Here is a 27,882-nt window from a genome sequence, read left to right on the forward strand (position 1 = left end):
AAATATATTCCTTGCTGCTAATAGGGCGCTGGGGAACTGTCTGCTCCTGCGCCCCTCCAGGTCCGCCCCCGAATAGGCATGTTGCAAATACTCCCTACAGCACAGAGCTCTCTTAGCGGTAGATGCTGAGTGCAGGGAACTAGTACTACACGGCAACGCGACCCTACGCATCTCCAAGGTAAAAAAGTCTATACATGCGTATTTTCAGGGTGATGATAGCCGTAGCCTATGTGTGAAATGTAATACAAGAAAACAACGAATTTTATATGGTATCGAGTAATATTTAGCTGTGTCCGCTGGATACATATTCGGCAGAGGGAGAGAAGGTTGAAGAATGCTGTTGGCATGAAGTAAACAGAGCAGAGGCGCATCTGCTAAGGATGCCTCAATTTGCAACCTCAGTCTGGCTGGCTGGTGATCTTCATATCTGCTGCATTTGCTAGCATTTTATCTGTAGTTAGCTCACTGTAATGCCGATAATAAAATGGGATGTAAAGATAGGATACAATTGGGGAATGGATGACAGAGCAACGAGGACCACGAACGGAATGACCATTTACAGATTTATTTTTCAACTTCCATATTGAGTGCTAGCTAGCTTCGCTGAAGCATTACCTGCAACGGCACTTCAGACATACCTAGCAAGCTATACTGAACATTTAGCAAAATTTCGCGGGTTTACAATATAGCCAGCTATCAATAGCTTGCTGAAGATTAGAATAACAAACATTGTGGCTCTCTGTACAAGATAGTTATCTAGCAAATATTATATGTTTTTCCTAAAGTTTAACATTACAGTGTTTAATCCAGTGAGCACGAACGCCTTCAATCTTGCTATCTTCACAGGGCAGTTATATTTGAAATATGTGTAACTAACAACAAATGACAGTGAGAATAGCAATGACCCAGCAATGGGATATGGTTGGTATGTCAAATGCAGGCGGCTAGCTTTGATGTTTGTCGCACCTGCAACATATTCTCATTCACATGTGCGTCCACATTTGCAACAACAACCAATCATCACTATATCATCACTACACATTTGTCCCATTTCGTCGAACTTTAAAAACGTTTACACGTTTAAAGCGTTTCGTTCTACAATAGAGTTATGCTGGTGGATTAATAGTGACAATTTAACAACAATAGAGACATTTACTTACAGATTTGGGCTATACGCGATGTGCATGTGTCTTATACTGACTGTGTTGACAGACAGAGAGAGAACCAGCGCGTGCTGAAGTGTAAAATCTCAGGGAAATGACCTATGGTGATGATAACAGGCGCGAGGGGACAAGGTCAACAACTGATGGGATGTATGCTCATGGTCAACTAACTAGACTAGCATAGGCTACTCCATTTTTAATACATTCATAGTAGTCGGCCACACTGCTTGTTAGTTCAGTCTACAACTGCAGCATGAGGACCATCAGGTCCGTTTGTATTTCTTGTCCTCTTGTGAGTAAACAAAAACATAGCAAGATGGTGATACCTATATACAACTTGAGGCCATGATGAGTATTGCACAAAGAATGAACAGGGTAATGACTTGTTTCACTTCATTCTGACATTTCAGATTGTCTAGCCCATTGCTCATTCTGTGATGCTGTATGAAAACTTGACTCTACCACTTATTCCCACTTACTTGGTCTGTTTTTTGTCACCTAGGAGGAGAACTCAATATAACCTTTAGGGAGAGAGGAGTGGGGTTGAAGGAAAGAAAAGAGGAAGAGAGTTTTGCCAGGCGTCACTTATCTTGGATTACATGGAGAAAAGTAAGGTCTGCTTCCTGAAAACACTGATAATGAAGGCCAAATGTAACATGCCTATGTAATGAGTCTAGTGATTTTATAATATTAGTAATAATAACCTCTATAACTGAGTGGTGACCAGTCCACGCAATACTTTTTAAGATCGGCTTGTAAAATCACCAATGAGAAAACCAAAGCCCTATTGTGATTGTGTATAAATGGAAAATTATACATACAGATGTAGGAGGCCATATGAAACGAAAAGCATTCGAATGGAGTAGAGGGGGTGTTGAAAGCCAGCCAATGTCTTTCTCTTGACCTTTCCCATAGTGTCCTCTAGAGCAGCGGTCCCCAACCTTTTTTGCACCACCTGCAAAAAACCTGTCGTCTCATATAGACAATATTTTCCCAGACTTTAGTTCAAGTAGGTCTAACGTGATATTATAAAAGACCATATAATAAAAACATTGCAACTCACCATGTTGCTGTTTGTCACCCAGCAACAAGACGGTTGATTGTTAGACAGTGACATGTTCCTTGTGTCCAGTCTACTCTGTAATTTCGTTTTTGTTGCCGTCATTGCGGAAAACCCAGCTTCGCAGAGATATGATGTTGGAAATAGAAGCAACGTTTTAAGTGCTTTTGTGGCTTTCTCAGGATATTCAGCCTTGATTGAAAACCAGAAGGTCGGCAGAGATTAAGTTATCTCAAACATACTTTTAAGGCCACCGTCATTTGCAACCACAAGGAGTTGATCTTCTTCCTGCATGGACATGGACGATTTACCTGGGACATTCACAAATGGGTCGCAGATCCATTCCTTCGCACTTCGTGGGTCTTTGGCGGTTGGGAAGTAACGCTCAAGCTCCGTTGACAGTGAAGCTAGGTGATTGCGCACCAGCTGGGAGAAAGACTGCCCAGTCTCAGTCTCTCCCAAAATCCCTGCTAATGTTTGGAACATGTCAAATATGCCCATGTTCACTCGCCGTCCCCACAGTTCCCATTTGGCTTTGAATGCAGCCACTTCATCTGCCAACTTACAGACCGTTGTCATTCTCCCCTGAAGTGACAGATTGAGTTCGTTGAGCAGGTTGAATATGTCGCACAGGTAAGCAAGTTTTGTGACCCATTCTTTGTCATTGAAATGTGCTGGCGGTGTTGACTTTTTTTCTGAGAGAAAAAAAAACACGCTTTTTAAGTTCTGCCCACAAATTTTTATAGGATTGAGGTCAGGGATTTGTGATGGCCACTCCAACACCTTGACTTTGTTGTCCTTAAGCCATTTTGCCACAACTTTGGAAGTATGCTTGGGGTCATTGTCCATTTGGAAGACCCATTTGCGACCAAGCTTTAACTTCCAGACTGATGTCTTGAGATGTTGCTTCAATACATCCACATCATTTTCCTCCCTCATGATGCCATCTATTTTGTGAAGTGCACCAGTCCCTCCTGCAGCAAAGCACCTCCACAACATGATGCTGCCTCCCCCGTGCTTCACGGTTGGGATGGTGTTCTTTGGCTTGCCTCCCCCTTTTTCCTCCAAACATAACGATGGTCATTATAGCCAAACATTTATATTTTTGTTTCATCAGACCAGAGGACATTTATCCAAAAAGTACGATCTTTGTCCCCATGTGCAGTTGCAAACCGTAGTCTGGCTTTTTTATGGCGGTTTTGAAGCAGTGGCTTCTTCCTTGCTGAGCAGCCTTTCAGGTTATGTCGATATAGGACTCATTTTACTGTGGATATAGATACTTTTGTACCTGTTTCCTCCAGCATCTTCACAAGATCCTTTGCTGTTGTTCTGGGATTGATTTGCACTTTTTGCACCTAAGTACATTCATCTCTAGGAGATAGAACGCGTCTCCTTCCTGAGCGGTATGACGGCTGCGTGGTCCCATGGTGTTTATACTTGCGTACTATTGTTTGTACAGATGAATGTGGTACCTTCAGGCATTTGGAAATTGCTCCCAAGTATGAACCAGACTTGTGGAGGTCTACATTTCTTTTCTGAGGTCTTGGCTGATTTCTTTAGATTTTCCTATGATGTCAAGCAAAGAGGCACTGAGTTTGAAGTTGGCCTTGAAATATATCCACAGGTACACCTCCAATTGACTCAAATTATGTCAATTAGCCTATCAGAAGCTTCTAAAGCCATGACATCCTTTTCTGGTATTTTCCAAGCTGTTTAAAGGCACAGTCAACTTAGTGTATGTAAACTTCTGAACCCCTGGAATTGTGATACAGTAAAGTGTAAGTGAAATAATCTGTCTGTAAACAATTGTTGGAAAAATTACTTGTGTCATGCACAAAGTAGATGCCCTAACTGACTTGCCAAAACTATAGTTTGTTAACAAGAAATTTGTGGAGTGGTTGAAAAATGAGTTTTAATGACTCCAAGCTAAGTGTATGTAAACTTTAGACTTTAACTGTACGTACGGTCACTGTGGGGACGACGACGTAGATGCACTTATTGATGAAGCCGGTGACTGAGGTTGTATACTCATCAATGCCATTGGTGGAATCACAGACCATATTCCGGTCTGTGCTAGCAAAATGTATTTAATTTTTTTAGCTTTTATGTAACTGGGCAAGTCAGTTAATAACAAATTCGTAGTTACAATGACGGCCTACGCCGGCGAAACCCAGACGACGCTGGGCCAATTGTGCACCACCCTATGGGACTCCCAAACACAGCCGGTTGTGATACCGTCTGGAATCAAACCAGGGTGTCTGTACTGACGCCTCTAGCACTGAGATGCAGTGCCTTAGACCGCTGCTCCACTCGGGAGCGCAGTCCTGTTGCGTAGCATCCGCGTCATCTAACCACTTCCGTATTGAGCCAGTCACTGTTACTTCCTGCTTTAGTTTTTGCTTGTAAGCAGGAATCAGGAGGATATAATTATGGTCAGATTTACCAAATGGAGGGCGAGGGAGAGCTTTGTATGTGTCTCTGTGTGTGGAGTAAAGGTGGTCTAGAGTTTCTTTTTTTTTTCCTATGGTTGCACATGTGACATGGTGGTAAAACTTAGGTGAAACAGATTTAATGCCAGCAACGGTTTGTGGTGGTAAATAGACGGCTACGTATAATATAGATGAGGACTCTCTTGGTAGATAGTGTGGTCTACAGCTTATCATGAGGTACTCTACCTCAGGCCAGCAATACCTCAAGACTTCTTTAATATTATACATCGCGCACCAGCAGTTATTGACAAGTAGACATAACCCTGCCCCTCGTCTTACCAGACATAGCTGCTCTGTCCTGCCGAAGCAAGGAAAACCGAACCAGCTCTATATTATCCGTGTCGTCGTTCAGCCACGGCTCTGTGAAACATAAGATATTACAGTTTTTTATGTCCCGTTGGTATGATAGTCTTGACCGTAGATCATCGAGTTTGTTTTCCAGTGATTGCACGTTGGCCAATAGAACCAATGTTAGTGGCGATTTACTCACTTGCCTCCGAATCCTCACAAGTCACCTCGACCTTCTCTGTGTCGCCGCCTTTTTTTCACGCAAATGACGGGAATTCCGGCCTGGTCTCCGGAAAGCAAGTATATCCTTTGTGTCGGACTCATTAAAGAAAACAAGTCTTTGTCCAGTTCGAGGTGAGTAATCGGTGTTCTGATGTCCAGAAGCTCTTTTCGGTCATAAGAGACGGTAGCAGCAACTTTATGTACAAAATAAGTTACAAACAATGCAAAAAAAACTAACAAAATAGCACACTTGGTTAGGAGCCCATAAAACCTCAGCCATCCCGTCCGGCACCATTATAAGTGATCATTGATTCACAACAGTTAGATTTTTATTTAACGAGGCAAGTCAGTTAAGAACAAATTCTTATTTACAATGACAGCCTGCTGGGAACAGTGGGTTAACTGCCTTGTTCAGGGGCAGAATGACAGATTTTTTTCCTTGTCAGCTCAGGGACTCGATCCAGCAACCTTTTGGTTACTAGCCCAACGCTCTAACCACTAGGCTATCTGCCGCCTAAAATGAAGCAGTAGACTAAAACGCATTGTCTAGACAGAGAACAGATACTCAAACAACAGGCAGTGTTAACAGAGAGGTTAATGTTAGCTGTGACTTCTTCAGTTACATTTGTAATAATGTTATTACAATCTTATTTCTCTGGCATTCTTAGATTGACGCTTTATCTTTTGGTAACATCACTGAAGTTTTTGAAAGAGAACAGTACAGACACTCACCATGTAAATAGAGAGGGAGAAACTCCTTGAGATGCACCTAAACAAGTTTGTCTCTGGGGTTTGAGTTCAGTGTGTGCGTGTGCTTGAGCGAGAGAGTGTGTGTGAGTGTGTGCTTTGACACATACCCTCCTTTGGCAGGGTTGGTGTGAGAAAGTAAGGCCCGTTGGATGCACCCGGGAGACGGGGGTAAAGAGGGAAGTGGCTCATTAATTCCGGCAGCACTAGAGGAGAGGAAAGGAAACGGCTGGTCAGCACAGCCACAGCGTTCCAAAGGCGTTGCATGGATGTAGCCTGGCTAAGTGACTCATACTGTACCAATTCAGTTTCCATCACTTATCTCAAAGAGCCATACAGCAATAAGTCAGTTAGCCAGAGGACCCCCCCCCCCCACACACACACACACACACACTTTTTGGTCTGTTGCACTTGTTCTGTAGGATGTTATTGAGTAGTTCACAAGATAGCAGCTGACACAGATTTTGCCTTATCAAAGAGTATGACATCAGTCATGTCGTGATATCAGTCATTAATTTTGAGTTCTGGACATATTGTCTCAGAAGTTGTTTTGATTATTTCTCCTTTCTTCCCTCCACTGAAGACTGAGTGTACAGCTGCCTGCCAAGTCTGTCCATACCTGATTAGCAGCGGGTTAGTGTACTGTAGTGTGTTAATCCTTTGATCACAGTGCTTCTGTCTGATAAAACATGCCTCTGTCATCTGAAGGTTGCCCCAGAACATTGATGAGAACTAATGACCATGTAAAGACAAGCTGAGCAGTGGACAGGGTCAAAAACAGAAATATAATTACTAGAATGGAACATAGGAACATCTCCATTCAAGTCAACATTCCGTAATACTATTTCTATGTGTCAAAAAACCAAAACATCTCCTGGGATATAGTGCTGGAGAGTTAGTCATACTTGATGCAATTATTTTGGGAACTGCATAGAACTGTATATCAGGGGCTTAAACCTGCTAATGTTTCAGACAGAGGCTTTTCAATACGTTCCAAGAAGTATTTTACACTGTAAATGTTATCATATGCTTGCATTGGCAATGTCTTTTGGAACAACGAGTTTCTGACAATGCTTTTACATGTTTCGTTTTAAAACGAGTGGGGTGTAGACTAGAGGTCGACCATTTATGATTTTTCAACGCCGATACCGATTTATTGGAGGACCAACAAAAAGACGATACCGATTAATCGGACGATTTTTATATATATTTGTAATAATGACAATTACAACAATACTGAAGGAACACTTATTTTAACTTAATATAATACATAAATAAAAGTCAGTTTAGTCTCATAAATAATGAAACATGCAAAAACACAGTGTTAGAGAAGAAAGTAAAAGTGCAATATGTGCCATGTAAAAAAGCTAACGTTGAAAAGTTCCTTGCTCAGAACATGAGAACATATGAAAGCTGGAGGTTCCTTTTTATCATGAGTCTTTATTCTTTCAGTGAAATTCGGAACCGTTCCGTATTTTATCGAACGGGTGGCATCCATAAGTCGAAATATTGCTGTTACGTTGCACAACCTTCAATGTTATGTCATAATTATGTAAAATTCTGGCAAATTAATTAGTCTTTGTTAGGAAGAAATGGTCTTCACACATTTCGCAACGAGCCAGGTGACCCAAACTGCTGCATATACCCAGACTCTGCTTGCAAAGAACGCAAGAGAAGTGACACAATTTCCCTAGTTAATATTGCCTTCTAACATGAATTTATTTTAACTAAATATGCAGGTTTAAAAAAAAATATACTTGTGTAGTGATTTTAAGAAGGGCATTGATGTTTATGGTTAGGTACATTTGTGCAACGACAGTGCTTTTTTCGCGAATGCCCTGATAATACCCTAACTAGAACTTAATGGGAATTTTAGCTAATGTTCTGGGAATGTTCCCGGTTTGCTGGGCATAGATTTTTTGGGGGGGTTGAAATGACGGGAAAACAACGTTGATTCAAACAGTTTATGCCCAGTGGGCTATTGCATTGAGTACAACACTAATATGCAACAAAACATTCCATTTTGATTTTTTGACACACTGCAATGCTGTCCGTTATGTTTTTGGCTCATCAGAATTTGCTTTAACCTCAATTGACGAATCAGCAGAGCATTAAAAAGATGTATGACACTGTTTGAGTAGATCGATCACTCTAGTGTGTCTGAAGTGAATTAAGTCTGGTCTGTAATGTGTTACTGACTCCATTGAAGAACAACGTAACATCCCATCCCAACCTATCTGGTCCATCAGGGCCTTTGATACGGCAGCCACTGACTCGCTCACTCGCTCCCACTCTGTCAAGTTTTGGAGGGAAAGGATGGATGCATCCCTACTGGCACTCTATTCCTTATAGGATGCACTACTTTTGTGTGCGTCCCAAATGGTACACTATACCTTATAGAGGGAATGGTATGCCACTTGGAACGCAGAATATGTGGAGTGAACAACCTACACCCACTCCAGTTCGCATACCGCCCCAATAGATCCACAGATGATGCAATGTCAATCCCACTCCACACTGCCCTTTCCCACCTGGACAAAAGGAACACCTATGTGAGAATGGTGTTCATTGACTACAGTGCAGCATTCAACACCATAGTGCCCACAATGCTCATCGCTAAGCTAAGGACCCTGGGACGAAACACCTCCCCCTGAAACTGGATCCTGGACTTCCTGATGGGCCGCCCCCAGGTGGTAAGGGTAGGCAACAAACACGTCTCCCACGCTGCTCCTCAACACTGGGGCCCCTCAGGGGTGTGTACTTAGTCCCCTCCTGTACGCCCACTACTGCGTGGCCAAACACGACTCCAACACCACCATTAAGTTTGCTGACGACACAGTGGTAGACCTGATCACCGACAACGATGAGACAGCCTATAGGGCTGAGGTCAGAGAACTGGCAGTGTGGTGAAACCTCTCCCTCAATGTGACAAAGGAGCTGATTGTGGACTACAGGAAAAGGCGGGCTGAACAGGCCCCCATTAACAACAACTTGGCTGTAGTGGAGCAGGTTGAGTGTTTCAAGTTCCTTGGTGTCTACATCACCAACGTTCTATCATTGTCCAGACACACCAAGACAGTCGTGATGAGGGCACGACATAACCTTTTCCCCCTCAGGAGACTGGAAAGATTTGGCATGGGTCCCCAGATCCTCAAAAAGTTATACAGCTGCACCATCGAGAGCATCCTGACTATTTGCATCACCGCCTGGTATGGCAACTGCTTGTCGCTACAGAGGCTGGTCTGACCAGTGGTCTGGTCAGACGCTACAGAGGGTAGTGCGTACGGCCCAGTACATCACTGGGGCCAAGCTTCCTGCAATCCAGGACCTATATAATCGGCGGTGTCAGAGGAAAGACCATAGAATTGGCAGAGACTCAGGTCACCCAGGTCATAGACTGTTTTCTCTGCTACCGCACGGCAAGCAGTACTGGAGCGCCAAGTCTAGGACCACACTGCTGCTACTCGCTGTTTATTATCTATGCATAGTCACTTCACCCCTACCTACATGTACAAATGACCTCTAACCTGTACTCCTGCACATAGACTCGGTACCGGTACCCCCTGTATATAGCCTTGTTATTGTGTTACTTTTTATAAATTTTCACTTTAGTTTATTTGGTAAATATTTTCTTAACTCTTCTTGAACTGCACTGTTGGTTAAGGGCTTGTAAGTAAACATTTAAGGTCTACACTTGTATTCGGCGCGTGTGACAAAGTTTGATTTGATTTGATGGACGTAGTACACATGTTCCAGCCAGGGTCCCTCACCCTCAGTTGTTTAACCTGTTATGGCTAGGGGGCAGTATTTTCATGGCCGGATAAAAAACGTACCCGATTTAATCTGATTATTACTCCTGCCCAGAAACTAGAATATGCATATAATTATTAGCGTTTGGATAGAAAACTCTCCAAAGTTTCTAAAACTGTTTGAATGGTGTCTGTGAGTATAACAGAACTCATTTGGCAGGCCAAAACCTGAGAAGATTCCTGATAGGAAGTGCCCTCTCTGACCATTTCTTGGCCTTCTACACTCTCTTTATTGAAAACTGAGGATCTCTGCTGTAACGTGACACTTCCTACGGCTCCCATAGGCTCTCAGAAGGCGGCAAAACGCTGAATGATGCCTTTGCAGGCCCAGGCTGAAAAACGGTAGCGCATTTGGATAGTGACAGACAGGCAAAGAGAGGATTGAGACAGCGAGAGCGGACACAGTGGGCTGGGCTCGGGACAGAGGGGACCGGATAGTTTCCCTGTCACACTACCACACCACCCGGCCCTTATAGTGGAGGGAGCCCCACATTATTCTGGGCTGGAGTAACGGTGTGGATGAAATATGGCCCTGTGTTTGGCCATTTGTTCCATTTGGGCTCAGGTCCATGGCCCTGGTCAAAAGTAGTGCACTATATAGGGAATAGGGTGCCATTTGGGAAACACTCCTACTCAGCCTTCGCCACAGTGTCTCAGAGAAACATAGAGGCTTGTCCTGTAGAGAAATCTGATTGGTAAACACTTGCGACACTGCCACTGTTCCCTCAAGCCATCGACGCACATCCTCAGGAAGTGCCGAACGGGGTCCGCTGGACGATGATGTCACAAAGCCAAACAATAAAGAGACTGTTAGTGCAATGTTTTTGGCCCCTCCCCCAGTGGTCTGGTCAGGTTTCCAATGATATTTGGATCAATACAGAACTGTGGCTCCTCTGAAGGAATATTTGAAGCATGGAGCAGATGGGATGTCCTCCTCTGGGTCACTGCTAGACCTGGGTTCAAATACTATTTAAAATCTTTCAAATACTTTTGCAGTTTTCTTTACCCTGCCAGATGGATGGGGTTTGCCCTTTTGCAAATATTCTATTAGTTCCATTGTAATAGGATAGCTCAATCAAGCCTACCTTAACCTCTATGGGCTAGGTGGGACGCAAGCGTCCCACCCGTGGTGCACTCCATCAACAGCAGGTGCATTTCAAGAGCGGCAAATTTGAATCCAAATAAATGTCAAAATTCAAATTTTTCAAACATACAACTATTTTACACCCTTTGAAAGATAAACATCTCCTTAATCTAACCACGTTTTACGATTTCAAAAAGGTTTTACGGCGAAAGCATAAATTTAGAGTATGTTAGGACAGTACATTTACAAGAGTTGTGTGTAATGTTGTGCCAATTCAAAGACAGGCGTCACCAAAACCATAAAATCAGCTAAAATGATGCACTAACCTTTTACAATCTCCAACAGATGACACTCCTAGGACATTGTGTTAGAACTAAAAATGCATGCATTGTCTATCAACTTCATATTTATATCCAAAAACAGCGTTTTACTGTGGCGTTGATGTTCAGGAAATCGTTTCCCTCCAATAACCGGCAGTCAAGTCAGCGTCACAAATTAAATAATTAAAATTAGAAAACATTGGTAAAATATTATATTGTCATTTAAAGAATTATAGATTTACATCTTTTGAACGCAATCAACTTGCCAGATTTAAAAATAACCTTACTGGGAAATCACACTTTGCAATAATCTGAGCACTGTGCCCAGAAAAATACGCGTTGCGATACAGACTAGACGTCATGTTGGGGAGATCTAAAATCGAAAATACTATGTAAATAATCCATTACCTTTGATTCTCTTCATCAGATGTCACTTCCAGGTATCACAGGTCCATAACGAATGTAGTTTTGTTCAAAAAAGCTCATCATTTATGTCCAAAAATCTCCGTCTTGTTAGCACATGATGTAAGCCAGCCGGACTTCTCGTCATGAACGAGGGGAAAAAATATATTTACGTTCGTTCAAACATGTCAAACGTTGTATAGCATAAATCATTAGGGCCTTTTTTAACCAGAACATGAATAATATTCAAGGTGGACGAATGCATAGTCTTTTATAACGTATTGGAACGAGGGTACCCAACATGAAGTAGCGCGCCAGGTGTCTAATGGGACATCATCGTTCCATGGCTCTTGTTCGGTCAGATCTCCCTCCAGAAGACTCAAAACACTTTGTAAAGGCTGGTGACATCTAGTGGAAGCAATAGGAAGTGCCAAAATATTCCTAAACCCCTGTGTTTTTCAATGGGATAGGTTTAAAGTCAATACAACACATCAGGTATCCACTTCCTGTCAGAAAATGTCTCAGGGTTTTGCCTGCCAAATGAGTTCTGTTATACTCACAGACACCATTCAAACAGTTTTGGAAACTTTAGAGTGTTTTCTATCCATATATAATAAGTATATGCATATTCTAGTTACTGGGTAGGATTAGTAACCAGATTAAATCGGGTACATTTTTTTTATCCAGAAGTGCAAATGCTGCCCCCTAGACCCAACAGGTTAAAATGTGGTTTGCACATAGTGTCATATCTGGCAAGGCTTGAATACATTTGTTGTTTAGGCCTAGCTAGTGGAGACTTTGCATCATTTTGGATTTAAGATTGTGAAACCAAGTTTGCAGTTTAAGCTGAATTTGACAGTGAGCTAATTCATCAGTAATACATCCAGTATTTACTTTGTGCGATGTTGGAAAATACCATACTCACTTACAGAAATGTGCCTGTCCATGTAAAATACTCAACATTTAAACATGAGAAAGTATGACTGAACCAGAGCCAAGAGTCAATCCCCTAATACTAACAGGTTTAAAGTTTTAAATGAGAAAGATAATCGCATTAGAGGGCTGATCATACAAAGAGAGAGCAGCATTTCACACACCTAGAGTAGAGAGACACGTAATAACCTAGCTAGTATCACTACAGACTCTAATGCTCAGGTGGAAGATGGGGCAACACAGCTACACAATGTCTCCAATCAGGGGCTATCAAGTGTCTCAAAGTATGAGTTCTGATTTAGGATCAGGTCCCCCATCCATATAATTATGATGTAAAACTAAAGGCAAAACTGATCCTTGATCAGCACACCTAGACACTTTGTGAATGCGGATCCTGGTCTTCAAGACTTTGCAAAAGCTGCATACTGTAGGCCTACGCTACATGTACATTTTTCAATGTGTAGTATGTTGTAATGAAGGAATACTTTATAAAAATGTTTTAACTTACTCTACAGTAGTACACTACTACAGGCTCTTCCTCCTATCTGTACTTATGGGGCTAATCCCAGAATGTGTTGGTATAAACTAGGCTAACTCTTGTTTGGGATAGAGTGACACGAAGACTGTCATTAGTATCTGTCCAGTAGTACGCTTTTGTAAACATCACTTACAGAGATCAGTACAATACAGGCAGAGCGTAATCCACTCATATTACCCAGGCTTTCAGGCATATGCCCAGGGTTCAGGAATACCCTCAGGGCTTTCTGGAGCTGCATGGCTGGCTAGCTGGGTGGGTAATTATTAAAGCTACGCCCCAGATTAGGATTTGGATGTGGATAGAGGCCGAGACACACACATGTACACACACACACACAGTCCTGGTGGTGCAAGCAAGCTGAAGCACGCGAGATGAGGGGAGCACTGCTAAGACTGTTACATCAAGAGCCACTGCAACACTGACTACTTTCCCAATCCATTACATTATTACATTACATTTAAGTCATTTAGCAGACGCTCTTATCCAGAGCGACTTACAAAATGGTGCATTCACCTTATGATATCCAGTGGAACAACCACTTTACAATAGTGCATCTAAATATTTTAAGGGGGGGGTTAGAAGGATTACTTTATCCTATCCTAGGTATTCCTTAAAGAGGTGGGGTTTCAGGTGTCTCCGGAAGGTGGTGATTGACTCCGCTGTCCTGGCGTCGTGAGGGAGCTTGTTCCACCATTGGGGTGCCAGAGCAGCGAACAGTTTTGACTGGGCTGAGCGGGAACTGTGCTTCCTCAGAGGTAGGGGGGCCAGCAGGCCAGTGGTGGATGAACGCAGTGCCCTTGTTTGGGTGTAGGGCCTGATCAGAGCCTGAAGGTATGGAGGTGCCGTTCCCTTCACAGCTCCGTAGGCAATCACCATGGTCTTGTAGCGGATGCGAGCTTCAACTGGAAGCCAGTGGAGAGAGCGGAGGAGCGGGGTGACGTGAGAGAACTTGGGAAGGTTGAACACCAGACGGGCTGCGGCGTTCTGGATGAGTTGTAGGGGTTTAATGGCACAGGCAGGGAGTCCAGCCAACAGCGAGTTGCAGTAATCCAGACGGGAGATGACAAGTGCCTGGATTAGGACCTGCGCCGTTTCCTGTGTGAGGCAGGGTCGTACTCTGCGAATGTTGTAGAGCATGAACCTACAGGATCGGGTCACCGCCTTGATGTTAGTGGAGAACGACAGGGTGTTGTCCAGGATCACGCCAAGGTTCTTAGCACTCTGGGAGGAGGACACAAGGGAGTTGTCAACCGTGATGGCGAGATCATTGAACGGGCAGTCCTTCCCCGGGAGGAAGAGCAGCTCCGTCTTGCCGAGGTTCAGCTTGAGCTGGTGATCCGTCATCCACACTGATATGTCTGACAGACATGCAGAGATGCGATTCGCCGCCTGGTTATCAGAAGGGGGAAAGGAGAAGATTAATTGTGTGTCGTCTGCATAGCAATGATAGGAGAGACCATGTGAGGATATGACAGAGCCAAGTGACTTGGTGTATAGCGAGAATAGGAGAGGGCCTAGAACAGAGCCCTGGGGGACACCAGTGGTGAGAGCGCATGGTGCGGAGACAGATTCTCGCCACGCCACCTGGTAGGAGCGACCTGTCAGGTAGGACGCAATCCAAGCGTGGGCCGCGCCGGAGATGCCCAACTCGGAGAGGGTGGAGAGGAGGATCTGATGGTTCACAGTATCAAAGGCAGCAGATAGGTCTAGAAGTATGAGAGCAGAGGAGAGAGAGTTAGCTTTAGCAGTGCGGAGAGCCTCCGTGACACAGAGAAGAGCAGTCTCAGTTGAATGCCCAGTCTTGAAACCTGACTGATTAGGATCAAGAAGGTCATTCTGAGAGAGATAGCAGGAGAGCTGGCCAAGGACGGCACGTTCAAGAGTTTTGGAGAGAAAAGAAAGAAGGGATACTGGTCTGTAGTTGTTGACATCGGAGGGATCGAGTGTAGGTTTTTTCAGAAGGGGTGCAACTCTCGCTCTCTTGAAGACGGAAGGGACGTAGCCAGCGGTCAAGGATGAGTTAATGAGCGAGGTGAGGAAGGGGAGAAGGTCTCCGGAAATGGTCTGGAGAAGAGAGGAGGGGATAGGGTCAAGTGGGCAGGTTGTTGGGCGGCCGGCCGTCACAAGACGCGAGATTTCATCTGGAGAGAGAGGGGAGAAAGAGGTCAAAGCACAGGGTAGGGCAGTGTGAGCAGGACCAGCGGTGTCGTTTGACTTAGCAAACGAGGATCGGATATCGTCAACCTTCTTTTCAAAATGGTTGACGAAGTCATCCGCAGAGAGGGAGGAGGGGGGAGGGGGAGGAGGATTCAGGAGGGAGGAGAAGGTAGCAAAGAGCTTCCTAGGGTTAGAGGCAGATGCTTGGAATTTAGAGTGGTAGAAAGTGGCTTTAGCAGCAGAGACAGAAGAGGAGAATGTAGAGAGGAGTGAGTGAAAGGATGCCAGGTCCGCAGGGAGGCGAGTTTTCCTCCATTTCCGCTCGGCTGCCCGGAGCCCTGTTCTGTGAGCTCGTATTGAGTCGTCGAGCCACGGAGCAGGAGGGGAGGACCGAGCCGGCCTGGAGGATAGGGGACAGAGAAAATCAAAGGATGCAGAAAGGGAGGAGAGGAGGGTTGAGGAGGCAGAATCAGGAGATAGGTTGGAGAAGGTTTGAGCAGAGGGAAGAGATGATAGGATGGAAGAGGAGAGAGTAGCGGGAGAGAGAGAGCGAAGGTTGGGACGGCGCAATACCATCCGAGTAGGGGCAGAGTGAGAAGTGTTGGATGAGAGCAAGAGGGAAAAGGATACAAGGTAGTGGTCGGAGATTTGGAGGGGAGTTGCAATGAGATTAGTGGAAGAACAGCATCTAGTAAAGATGAGGTCAAGCGTATTGCCTGCCTTGTGAGTAGGGGGAGAAGGTGAGAGGGTGAGGTCAAAAGAGGAGAGGAGTGGAAAGAAGGAGGCAGAGAGGAATGAGTCAAATGTAGACGTGGGTAGGTTAAAGTCACCCAGAACTGTGAGAGGTGAGCCATCCTCAGGAAAGGAACTTATCAAGGCGTCAAGCTCATTGATGAACTCTCCAAGGGAACCTGGAGGGCGATAAATGATAAGGATGTTAAGCTTGAAAGGGCTGGTAACTGTGACAGCATGGAATTCAAATGAGGAGATAGACAGATGGGTCAGGGGAGAAAGAGAGAATGTCCACTTGGGAGAGATGAGGATTCCAGTGCCACCACCCCGCTGGCTCGATGCTCTAGGGGTATGCGAGAACACGTGGGCAGACGAAGAGAGAGCAGTAGGAGTAGCAGTGTTATCTGTGGTAATCCATGTTTCCGTCAGCGCCAGGAAGTCTAGGGACTGGAGGGTAGCATAGGCTGAGATGAACTCAGCCTTGTTGGCTGCAGACCGGCAGTTCCAGAGGCTGCCGGAGACCTGGAACTCCACGTGGGTCGTGCGCGCTGGGACCACCAGGTTGGAGTGGCAGCGGCCACGCGGGTGTGAAGCGTTTGTATGGCCTGTGCAGAGAGGAGAGAACAGGGATAGACAGACACATAGTTGACAAGCTACAGAAGTGTTGTTTCTTGTATTATTGTCTCCTGTGTCTTTAGAGAACTGTTTCACTTTGATATCCTTTTTCTTCTGTCCTGATTTTCTCTTTCTTTTCTTCTGTTAACTAGATATTCTTTGTTGTTCTTCGTTAGCTAGCTAGCTTCTTCCAAAAGAGTCCCTAGCAACTGCTTAGCAACTGGTAAACAATTCAGCTAGCTAAGATAACTACAATTTTATGAAAAATAGTTATTTTTCAAAAGCCTATCTTCTTTGTTTGTTGCTTGTTTTTTCTCCTATTCAGTCTTGCAGTTTTCTTTTGCTTTTTTCCGATGTACTTCACTCTAAAAACCATGTAAATTTCAATATTTGTAGGAGCTCATTTTTCAGCTGCTGCTGCTCAAAATCCCCACTGCTGATTTACCAAACATGGGCTAGCTGACCAACCGCTGCCTCAGGTCTAAAGGGAACACTGTCCTTATTACTTCAGTTATTATTACATAGTTAATTACATTATATTTATCACTAGCACCGTTATTACTATTATCATTAGTAATGATAATAATTATATTTTGGGTTGCTCTGACTAGTGTTGTCGATTTTCCTGCATGTGGTGGGCTTAGTATCAGAGCTCTGTCTCGGACTGAGATGGAGAGAGTCCTGTTGTGGGGCAGAGAGGAGGAGAGAAGGGAGAGGAAAGGAAGGATGGGGAGAGGAAAGGAAGGATGGAGAGAAGAGAGGACAGAAAAATAATGGGGAGAGGGGACGGGAGTCCTGTTGTCAGGCAGAGAAGAGAGGAGGGACGGGGAGAGTAGAGAACAGGAGAGGGAAGGCAGGGAGGCAGACAGAGCGGTTGGTTCGTTCTCTTCCCTCTCTTCTCTCCTCGCCTCCGTCCAGTCGGGCAGTTCTCTGAAGAGAAGGACACTGAGACAGAGGGATAATGATTTTATTGGCACCTTCCCTTTCACGCTTTCTAACTCTCCCCCCTCTCTCTTTCTCTCCTGTTTTCCCAGTGATGGCCTCATCAGCTTCGCAGCTGTGCTCGGGCTCCTGTCGCTGTGTCTAGCAACCAGGTCTGAGTGACGCCCCCCTCTACCAGTCCCCTACAACCCCATCCCAAAAACAACACCAGCAAAACAAATGCGACCATGTACAGCGTGGATGACCTGCTCATCTCGCATGGATACAAACTGCCCCAAAAAACCTCTACCTCCCCTCCTGCTGCCTCCCCCACAACCCCGTCCTCTTACGATAACAAGCGTTATGGCGACCCGTCCTCCTGCCGCCAGGAGATCTTAGAGAGCCGGTCCGGTGGTGGTCATGGAACAGTGAACGGGTATGAGATACAGTCTGGGCCAGGGGTCTATGTGTTCAGCAACAGCACCAGCAGGCGTCCCCAGCCACCGGCCCCGACCAAAGGTGGGAGTGACAGGAATAGCCAACCACAGAGGATGGAAGCCGACAGCGGTAACCAAGGTGACGTGCACTCCTTGGCCGATTCTCTCACGACAGATAGCGGGTGAGTCTGCTGCACAGAGCTTGTTTGGCACAAATAGATTCATGGAAAGGTGGACTCCGTCAGTCAAGAAGTTCTGCATTGGGAGTTTGCTCCCTTTCTCTCTTACTTCCCTTTCCCCACTCTCCCTCCCACTCTCCCTCTTCCTCTCCTAATAGACATGGAGTTGGGGTAATGTCCTCCCTCCAACTACCTACCTACCTACCTACCTACCTACCACCTACCTACCTACCTACCTACCTACCTACCTACCTACCTACCTACCTACCTACCTTTATAAAGCCAGTAAACAGGGAGTTTGGGTAATGCTTTTCTCCTCCCCTAACTCCCTCCCTCCTCTTCTCTATAAAGCCAGTAGATAGGGAGTTGGTAATGCTCCTCCCCCCTCCCTCCCTATTCCTATCCCTCTAGTAGACAGGGAGTTTGGCTAATGTTCCTCTCTTCCCCCCAACTCCCTCCCTACCTCCCTCCCTCTATAAAGCCAGTAGACAGGGAGTTGGGCTAATGTGTTCTGGAGTCTTAATCTGCCACATGGGACAGTTGTGTTGTAAACAGAATAGAGCTGCTGCTACTGCTGATAGACCCCAGCACCACTGTCTGAGCATGCCCAGTTCTACAGACAGAATCAGCATCCCAAATGGTACCTTAAATCCCGATATAGTGCATTACTTTTCACCAGAATATAAAGGGAGTCCATAAAGCCCCATTATGTCCTGGTAGGGCACTGTATAGGGAATAGGGTGCCATTTTGGACGCAACCAGACAGATTGGGATGTCTGCTCGTCGTATCGATATCCTCACTCTTAGTCGCCACACAGAGAACCTCCCTTAAGCACACAGCATTTAAATATGTAGGCTATACGAAGAAGAGATGCTGGCTGCTATATTTAATTTAGTTCACGAGTTATGCAATGGAAACCTTTCCTGGGGAATGTCCCTGAGTGTTCAAATTTAGGATTTTTACAGAGACACTTTTTCTTTCATCTCTGCCTTTCTTCTTGGCAGCTCGAGTAGCCTAGTTGCAGTACCAGTCCTGGAGGATTGTGTATTTTATAGCTCTGAACATACAGGACGGTTAATAGCATACATCACTCATAGAGATCCTATAGCTTAATTAATTATATATGTAATTCTATGATATCAGTGCCCAATGCCACTCAAATATGTACTATTTGCTTATAGAATAGTCGTTTGACCTTGAATACAATCCATGGATACGTTGATGATATTAGGCAACGTAATACAACCTGCATATCCCCTACCTTGGCCTCAAGTCCAAACAGTGCATTTGATTTGAAAATGTAAGATAATCAAATGTGCCACTTTTTGAAATTGTTGTTGCTGGGGTGTTTTTAGCTTAGTTTTAGAACGTACATATAGAATATTCCTAATCTTTCCACTAGGAGGTGCATATAATATCCGCTGATGATTGGCTAACTAGACTATACTATATTATGGGAACTTACCTAATGATCACGCCTGCCTGTACTGACAATACATGAAAAGGGCAGGTCAGATCACGGATGGAAAATCAGCCTCCCTCAGCCCATAGGGTGCACACATGTGCATGTTTGTTAACATGTTCAGTAGGAATATCCAGAAACTGAGATTTTGAGCTTGCAGAGAGAGATAATAAACACAGTATATTGTTCTGCAAATCGGATATGCTGTTATGAAGTCTTCAGATACAGTACAGTACACTATCAGTAGCAGACTGATAGCAGACTGACTTTAGTAGTCTAGTGGTGGCCTGTCTGTGGTGGTCTAACTCCCCCTAGTGATAGAGGGGCACAATGACAGACACATCATCACAGTCATCTACTGGAGAACTATTCCTGATGTGTCCTGTGTGTGTGTTCTATGGTCTATGAGCGAACCATTGGTTCTAAGTTCTAATACTGTGTCTGTTCTGTGTTCTAGGTTATAATGTGTGTTCAGTGTGTTCTAGGTTCTGATACAGTGTGTTCTGTGTTCTAGGTTCTATGAGGGGCCCAGAGGGGTGTATTCTCATCACAAGGGCCCCAGAGACTTGTCCTACTGGAGGAGGAGGGGCCAGGACTTCAGCATTCTCCTGGACTACGCTGACTTCAGAGCGCCCCGTGGAGGTGGTACCTATAGGAGGACAGAGGGGGTGCAGCAGCAGCAGCAGAGACAGGAGGTGATTTGATTCTTTGATTTGTTTATTTAACAATTCAAAATGAAATAGTCCTCTATAGTATACTACCTTTGACCAGAGCCCATGGGTGCACTAAAAAGTAGTGCACTATATTGGGAATATGTTGCCATTTGGGAACAAGCCAAAGACCATTGTGGTTCTGTCCTCTGTCTAGGTGCCCCCAGAGGACTGCCAGCAGCGTGAGAAGCAGAGCTGGGCAGCCCAGTCCCAAGCTCAGGCCCAGACCAGCTCCAGACAAAGAGAGGCAGCACTGCAGCAGTGGAGGATGACCGCCGTGGATAGGAAGTGTCAGAGCCTGGGCACGGACGAGTGGCGGCCTGCCGTGGTGAGCTTCTCCTGTCAGCTTTCAGACAGCGAGGGCGAGAGGTGGTCTCAGGCTCAGGAGCAGTATCTGCAGCAGCGCCACCTCCGCACACCGGATGGTGCTATGGTTGTAATGGGTCCCAGGAACAAAGGGAAGTCCCAGTCTCTGCCCAGGATGCTGCAACCGGACAGCCTGCAGTACGTGGAAATGTCTGGGTCTATTGGGCCTGGGCAGGACGTGCACAGGAGGGTCAACGGCCACCCAGGGTTTCATTACGACCCTTACAGCATATATAACCACAACCAGGCCGGGGTAGGGGACAGGGACAGGTGGCCTGAGAATGACAACAGACCCTCCAGTCAGGCTAGTATGACTAGCCAGGTCAGCCAGGTGAGTCAGGCTTCTCAAGTACCAAAGGTCCGGTACAGCCGTCCCCTGCGACCTCCGTCCTACGAGGTGCACCAGCAGACCCGGGGGAGCTCCGAAACGCTCTCAGGAGACCCAGAAGCAGCATCAACCCCCCAGGCCAGGGACAGAACTCCCCTTCCTCACCCCATTATAGGTGACCCCAAGTTGGACTATTATACACAGGATGGAGGGTCTGGCACGGAGCCTCCGGGGTATATCGCTCCCCCATCGTATCCCCCCAAGAGAGCTCCTCGACCTATGAGAGGAAGCCATGGAGGTCACAGGGGCTATGGAGAGGTCCCTGTCAACTACAGGTAACAAATTATGTAGCTTACCTACTCATGATTTTATATTGCTTTTTTTCATTTGCTATTGAAGGACTTTGACATTATTTTCTGTAATGAATAGCGCTATAGAGAAGAATTTGCTAAATGACCAAATTAATGTAAATGCAATGTACAATTTAGAAGTTAAACAAATGATAATTTATTTATCAGGTACCACCAGATGTACCAGCAGAAGCAGCAGATGCGTGGGACCCCAGACCCCTGGTTTGGTAGCAGACACACCGGTGGAGGAGGGTCCTGGCCGGAGCCTCATAGAGAGAGGAGTGTACCCCTCAGAAAGCAGCACTACACTGGCTACAGTAAGCAGCAGCACCAGCCGGTCCTGGGTCCTGACATCCAGTACATCCCCTTCGACGACCCACGCCTCCGACATGTGTCCCGGGGAGGAAACTCGTCTCTATGTGGCGGAGGTAACTCCATGACGGACGCCGACAAGATCCGCCACATCCGTAACTCCACATTCTCCGAGCTTCCCAGTGTCACCGTGTCAGACCACTCGTCTGATGACAGTGCCTTTTTGTCGTCCGCTTCCACGGGGGCCCCACCTCCACTTGCCAGCACGCCAGACCCGGCCAGTCCCATGCCGCTGAGGTCTGCTAGCGACTATGACAATAACAATAACAGGTGGCAGCAACAGCAGCAGCACTGTGATTTGCACAAAGAGACTGGCTCACTAGATAACTTCCCAGCAGCAACTTCCCAAAACTGTAACAGGTATAATCCTAAACCAAACCAAGGTGGTCCCTCTGCCTTCCAGCCACCAGCCCATGCTCCGCCAGTGTGTCACATTTCCAGCTCGGATCAGGGCTTCTTGGAAAAAAACATCACACAGGTGAAGAAGATAGTTCCAGGAGACTTAGGAGTAGACAACCTCAATAGGAACTCTAAGAGGAAGGCGCACAGTGAGACCATATTCTGCCTGGTGTCTGTCCCTATCCACATGCAACAAACCAATAAAGACTCAGTCTCAGCAGCAGACCAGAATAATAACGAGAATATGCCTGCCAGTCTGCGAAGTATTCTGCCAATCGTGAGCGTCATCGCCACAGAAGACAACCAAAACACTGTGGTCCAATCCAAATCAGAGAACAGCCAAAGCCTCTGTAGCAAGTCTTTATCAGACATGGGTCTTAAACCCCCATCCCACACCAGCAGCTTCACCTCAATGAGAAGAACCAGGAAGGGTCCTCTGAGGAAGGAGATAGTAGACGCCTGGTCACTCCAGGCCAGTGCTGACAAGGAGCTGTGCTACGCCGGCTCCTGGCCCGGGGACCAGTACAGGAACCAAGAGACCCAGACCAGCTCACCCGTGCCAGTGAAGGGTACTGGGGGGACAGGTCAGCCTCAGAGTCCCCCTGGAGGACAGGGTCAGGGAGGACAGGGGAGGCAGGAGACAGGCCCTCCAGCCTCCGATACCACCATGGACAGTGGTGCAGGCACCGACTGCAGCTCCGGCTCCTATGGTGTGGACTATCCCATGAAGGACCAGAAGAACCTCCACCCATCCAGCAACAGCGCCTTCTCCTGTCTCAGTATCAGCCCGGCCCAGCCCCTGTCACTCCCACCCCAGCCTCCACCCCCTGTGCCTGGGGAGGGGAGAAACCAACAGACCTCCACATCCAGGAAGACTGGTACTACCACATCCAACACCACCAAACCCCCAGTCAGTGCCAATGCTAACATCCAGGGCCAGGTGGCGTTCGGACAATTCCTGCTGAAGCCGGTGAGCCGGCGGCCGTGGGATGCCATTGAGGAGCTGGAGAGTTTCAACAAGGCTGCAGGCGTAGATATAGACCAGGTCCAGAAGAAAATGAAGGTCCAGCCCAGGAGACCCAGTGTCGACCAGTGTATAAACGACCTGGACGAGGTCTACAGGAACATCATGGAGCTGAGCGGAGAAGACCCACAACAACAACAACATCAGCACATAGCCCCTCCGCATCTGGACCCTGAGAGGGAGACGGTTAGCCTTCCAGACCAGCGCCTGAATAACAAACCCAACAACAACATCCCTACCATCATGCCAAGGCTAGACAGCTGGGGCCCTGGCTCTACCATTGACCCAGACTACAGGGAGGTGAGGAGTGCTTTCTCCAGGCCCCAGCCCCAGAGCAGAACTAGCATTCTCAGACTGAAGAGAGAGGACATGGCTCCCACTGCCACCCTAACAGAGTCCACTGGCTTCAGAGATTACAACTCCCACAATGCTAAGGGTGACCCCAGGGTAAACTATGACTCCAGACTGACCTACAGGCAGGAGCAGGACATCCCCGTTGCCAAGGAGTCTCTACTGAGGGACGTGGGGCTCACCGTCTGCACTGAGGTCCCTGGAGGCACCGTAGAGCAAGGCCAGTATTGTGGCCGCCCATTCACACTGATCACACCATTAGACCACAATGAACTATGTCAGAATGTACAGCTATCAAGGGAGAACCGAGACAGATACTTTTTTGCCAAGAACAACCAGGTTAAGGTTGTGAACATCAGTGATGGCAATAATAAGGAAGAGCTTGGCTCCGCTAAAGTAGTGGAGGAGGGGATGAAGGTAAAGAAGGATAACGTGCCCATCGTGCCACCCAGATTTAGGGGGCATGAGCCCAATCTGAACATCCGCAGGGCCCGGAGTGAGAACAGCACGTCGCCCAGAGATAAAGGGTCGCAGGGGACACCACACACCGGCAGATTGACTAGGGAGGCCGCGTTTGCGTTTGAGGATGACGACTACAGATGCAGCGTCAGCTCCGATCCTCTGAGTTGGCATAACGTTGCTACGTTGGCAGATGTACACCTGGAGACCCTGCTGATCAAGGAGAAGGCAAACAACCAGCCCACAGAGGACCTGAGTAATCTATATGAGGTGAAGTGTGCCAAGGGGATCCCTGAGAACGAGACAATGGAGCAGAGAGCAGCCAGGATATTGGGGATAGACGTAGCCCCGGATTCACTGCGGGGGATGGTCCAGGAGAGAGAGGAGGAACAGAGAGAGGAGGAGGAGTCACTGCAGGCGGTAGAGGAGGAGCAGAGAGAGGAGGAGGAGTCACTGCAGGGGGTTGAGGAGGAGCAGAGAGAGGAGGTGTCACTGCAGGGGGTTGTAGAGGAGAGAGAGGAGGATAGGCAGGAGTACAGAGGGGATGAGGGAGAAACTGTCATAGGTGAAACACAGGAGCACAGAGACAACACAGAGACTGAGAGAGAGACCCAGGAACTCAGTCCAGAAGGAGCACATGCTGTGGAATCACTAGGCAGGGTCGAACAGAAAGCAGAGGAGCACAGAGACAACCCAGAGAATGAGGATGAAACTCTAATAGGAGAAACACTGAAGCACAGTCCAGACGAAGACAGAGATACAAAGCATGTGAGAAGAGGATACGAGCAAGTGATGAAGGTACAGGTATCCATGGTTACCTTGGAAGAGGAGACGATAGAAGAAGAGGAGGAGACAAGAGGAGGACCCAGTAAGGATGTCAGCTTATCAGTATGTGAGGACAAACATGATGGAGGAGACAGAGAGAGATTAAGCCACCCCTCCATGATGCTGGACCTGCCAGAGTTTCCCCCTAGCAGCCTCCCCTTGTCTCTGCCTGTGACCCCAGATGAGGAGCTGGCCCTTAGCTTGCTGAGTGTGGGTGGAGGAGGGGAGAGGAAGGGGCACATTGGTGGTGCCTCCCCCAGACTCTCATTCTCGACGTCGCCAGGCTGCACAGAGAGTATGGTCCACTTGGATGAGGTGTTCTCAGTCTCCTGCGTACTTATCAGGAGTTTATACTCATTAGAGCCAGAGCAGGAGACAGAGACAGAGGTAGTGGCTGAGCAGGTAGAGGTAGAGGCTGAGCAGGAGAAAGATGAGGGGATGAGCCAGGGAGAGAGAGAAGAGATGGAAGAGGAAGAGTTGTGGATAGAGTCAGAACCGGAGGGGAAAGAGATAGACGGGGCAGACAAGAGAGAAGATGAGAGCATAGAATCGGGAGAGGAGAAAGAACTGGAGGAGTTGAAAATAGAGGAGAAAGAGCAAGAGTTGACAATCAAGGTGGAGAAAGAGCTAAAGGTGAGAATTGAGGAGGAGAAAAGAGGGATTCAGGAGGAAGAGGAAAGAGAAGTGCAGGAGGGGGAGAAAGAACCAGAGGAGGATAAAACAGAGAGGCAAGTGGAGGAGGAAGAGAAAGAGCCAGAGGTGAAAAGAGAGGAGGAGAGGAGTGAAAAGTCAGATGAAAAACAGCAACAGGAGGTTCGGCCAGAGCTGGTGTCCAGGCCAGTGAAACCTCCTCTCCTCCCCAAGCCTGTCCCCATGCCTCGCAGCGGCACGGTGGCCAAAAGAGAGATCACCCTTCCCCTGAGCTTCAGTGTCTCTTCCTGTGGCTCCTCTACAACCCTAGAGGAGGACGAGCTGCTCTCAGGTAGGAACATGGACACACACACACGCCTTTAACAATAATATATGTAACTTACATATTTATATAGGACTTTTCATACACTGGGGGAAAATAATCACAAAATCTACAATATACACATGTATGTTTAGTACTTTGTGTACTTCATCTTTGTGTAAAACTCTTTATCTCCTGTTTTATTTAAAGCTTCATTTTATCATGTTTATCACAAGAGGGAGCTATCATCCTAGCGTAACATGAAGGATCAGGATGGAATTTAGAAAATATTTGATATACATACTGCTGGAAAACGCACTAAGAACATTGTCAGATAAACAAGTCGGGAAATTCTGCTCTTGTTGGTTTTGTGACATTTTGACCCAAATGAACAATTTAGGTGTTTTTATAGAGGGAGAGGAAGGTAAACCACTCCAGAACCTAGCAGTTATCCCAGTTGTACGATATAACTTTTTATGGGGTTGGTTTAGCGGGTGTGGATGGAAGAAGGGAGGGAAGGACAAGCCAAGCCATTGTGTGAGCTGGGAATCCACAGAGACACTGGGACTTACTGAAACACATTGTTTTAGAGATAAGATGGATTTCCCTAGCCTGGTCCCAGATCTGTTTTTGCTCTGCCAGTTTGGCGTGATAATGAGAGACCAATAATTGGCTTGATAGCACAAACAGACTGGCAGTAAGGATTTCCCTCATTACTGTATATGGATTATCATCATGAATGTCTGACTGGATTGTGATTGATGTCATTTTTTCTCCTCAGACTCCTATGATCCTAGTCGAGTGGAGAGAGTGTAGCCTCTGACCTCTATGAATACCTTCAACATCTGGGGGGAATCGGCTTTGATCACCGCTCCGTCCGCCCATCCGTCCGTCCGTCAACTTTCCAGTCAATGCCTTGGTTAATGCCTATATAGTTCTTTTGAACAGAGCTCTATGGGGACTGGTTAAAAGTACTGCACTATATAGGGAATAAGGATGAAACTTAATCTCAATCAATGACCCCCCCAACCACTGTGCCCCCTTTTCACCAATACAAGCATTGTTTAAGCAACAGCAACAGTTCATAATATACCTGCCTGACTCTGACCTGGTGCTCCAATGGTCTTCTGACTGCCAAACAAGAGAATTACTGGGACCCATCTGTCTTCTGGCCTTCATCCTTCTACTCACACTCCTCATCCTCCTCTTCATCATCTTCTCCTTCCAGACGCTTCCAGTCATGAGCCAACCACTGTTGCTTAACGGGGTGATTTTCCCAGCCTGTCCTATCTGGTATTTTGTTTTTGTGTTGTTTGTGCATCCCAAATGGCACCCTATTACCTTTATAGTGTAGTACTTTTGACTAGGGCCTCGGTCAAAAGTAGTACACTGTATAGGGAATAGGGTGCCGTTTGGAATGCGGCTTTGATTTTCTTGGAATTACATGTCTGCCATCGACTGTCTCCCAAGACAACAGCACTGTAGTTCCTATGAATGTAAAGAAGTGCTTATGCTTTTCAAACACAAACAAGTACTTTAAGACGAAACCACAATAAGACAAATGTCTCGTGTTACAATCAGTGTTACCGTCATAAACCAAATGTAAATAATAATAATAATAGAGGTTTAAGGTTTTGTTCCAACAGACTTTTGTGATGTTTGTTGCTGAAAAACGGTATATTTTATTACCTGTGTTGAAACTTACACTGAGTATACAAAACATTAAGAACAACTGCACTTTCCATGACATAGACTGACCAGGTGAATCCATGTGAAAGTTATGATCCCTTATTGATGGCACTTGTTAAATCCACTTCAATTAGAGTAGATGAAGGGGAGGAGAATGGAATGTATACCATTCAGAAGGTGAATGGGCAAGACAAAACATTTAAGTGCCTTTGAACGGGGTATGGCAGTATGTGCCAGGTGCACCAGTTTGCGTCAAGAACTGCAACGCTGCTGGGTTTTTCACACGCAACAGTTTCCCATGTGTATCAAGAACGATCCACCACCCAAAGGAGATCCAGCCAACTTGACACAACTGTGGGAAGCATTGGAGTCAACATGGGCCAGCATCCCTTTGGAACACTTTCAACACCTTATATTGTCCATGCCCCGACGAATTGAGGGTGTTCTGAGGGCAAAAGGGGGTGCAACTCAATATTAGGAAGGTGTTCCTAATGTTTG

General features: G+C 46.4%; 1 protein-coding gene across 2 annotated transcripts; it reads left to right on the forward strand.

The window, feature by feature from the left end:
* On the forward strand, positions 1-27,606 carry LOC106590045 (uncharacterized). Of its 2 annotated transcripts, XM_045710889.1 has the most exons (7): positions 1-178; positions 1,666-1,772; positions 17,594-18,099; positions 20,074-20,254; positions 20,427-21,298; positions 21,482-25,725; positions 26,477-27,606. In XM_045710889.1, the coding sequence occupies exons 3-7, from the start codon at positions 17,729-17,731 to the stop codon at positions 26,509-26,511; spliced, it is 5,703 nt and encodes a 1,900-aa protein (XP_045566845.1). In that variant the 5' UTR covers positions 1-178; positions 1,666-1,772; positions 17,594-17,728; the 3' UTR covers positions 26,512-27,606. The 2 variants fall into 2 exon arrangements, with proteins under 2 accessions (XP_045566845.1, XP_014036032.2); XM_014180557.2 differs by lacking the exon at positions 1,666-1,772.
* The last annotated feature ends 276 nt before the right edge of the window (positions 27,607-27,882 follow it).

Source organism: Salmo salar, chromosome ssa29 (genome assembly GCF_905237065.1).
Source record: "Salmo salar chromosome ssa29, Ssal_v3.1, whole genome shotgun sequence".
In the NCBI taxonomy this organism is placed as follows: domain Eukaryota; kingdom Metazoa; phylum Chordata; class Actinopteri; order Salmoniformes; family Salmonidae; genus Salmo; species Salmo salar.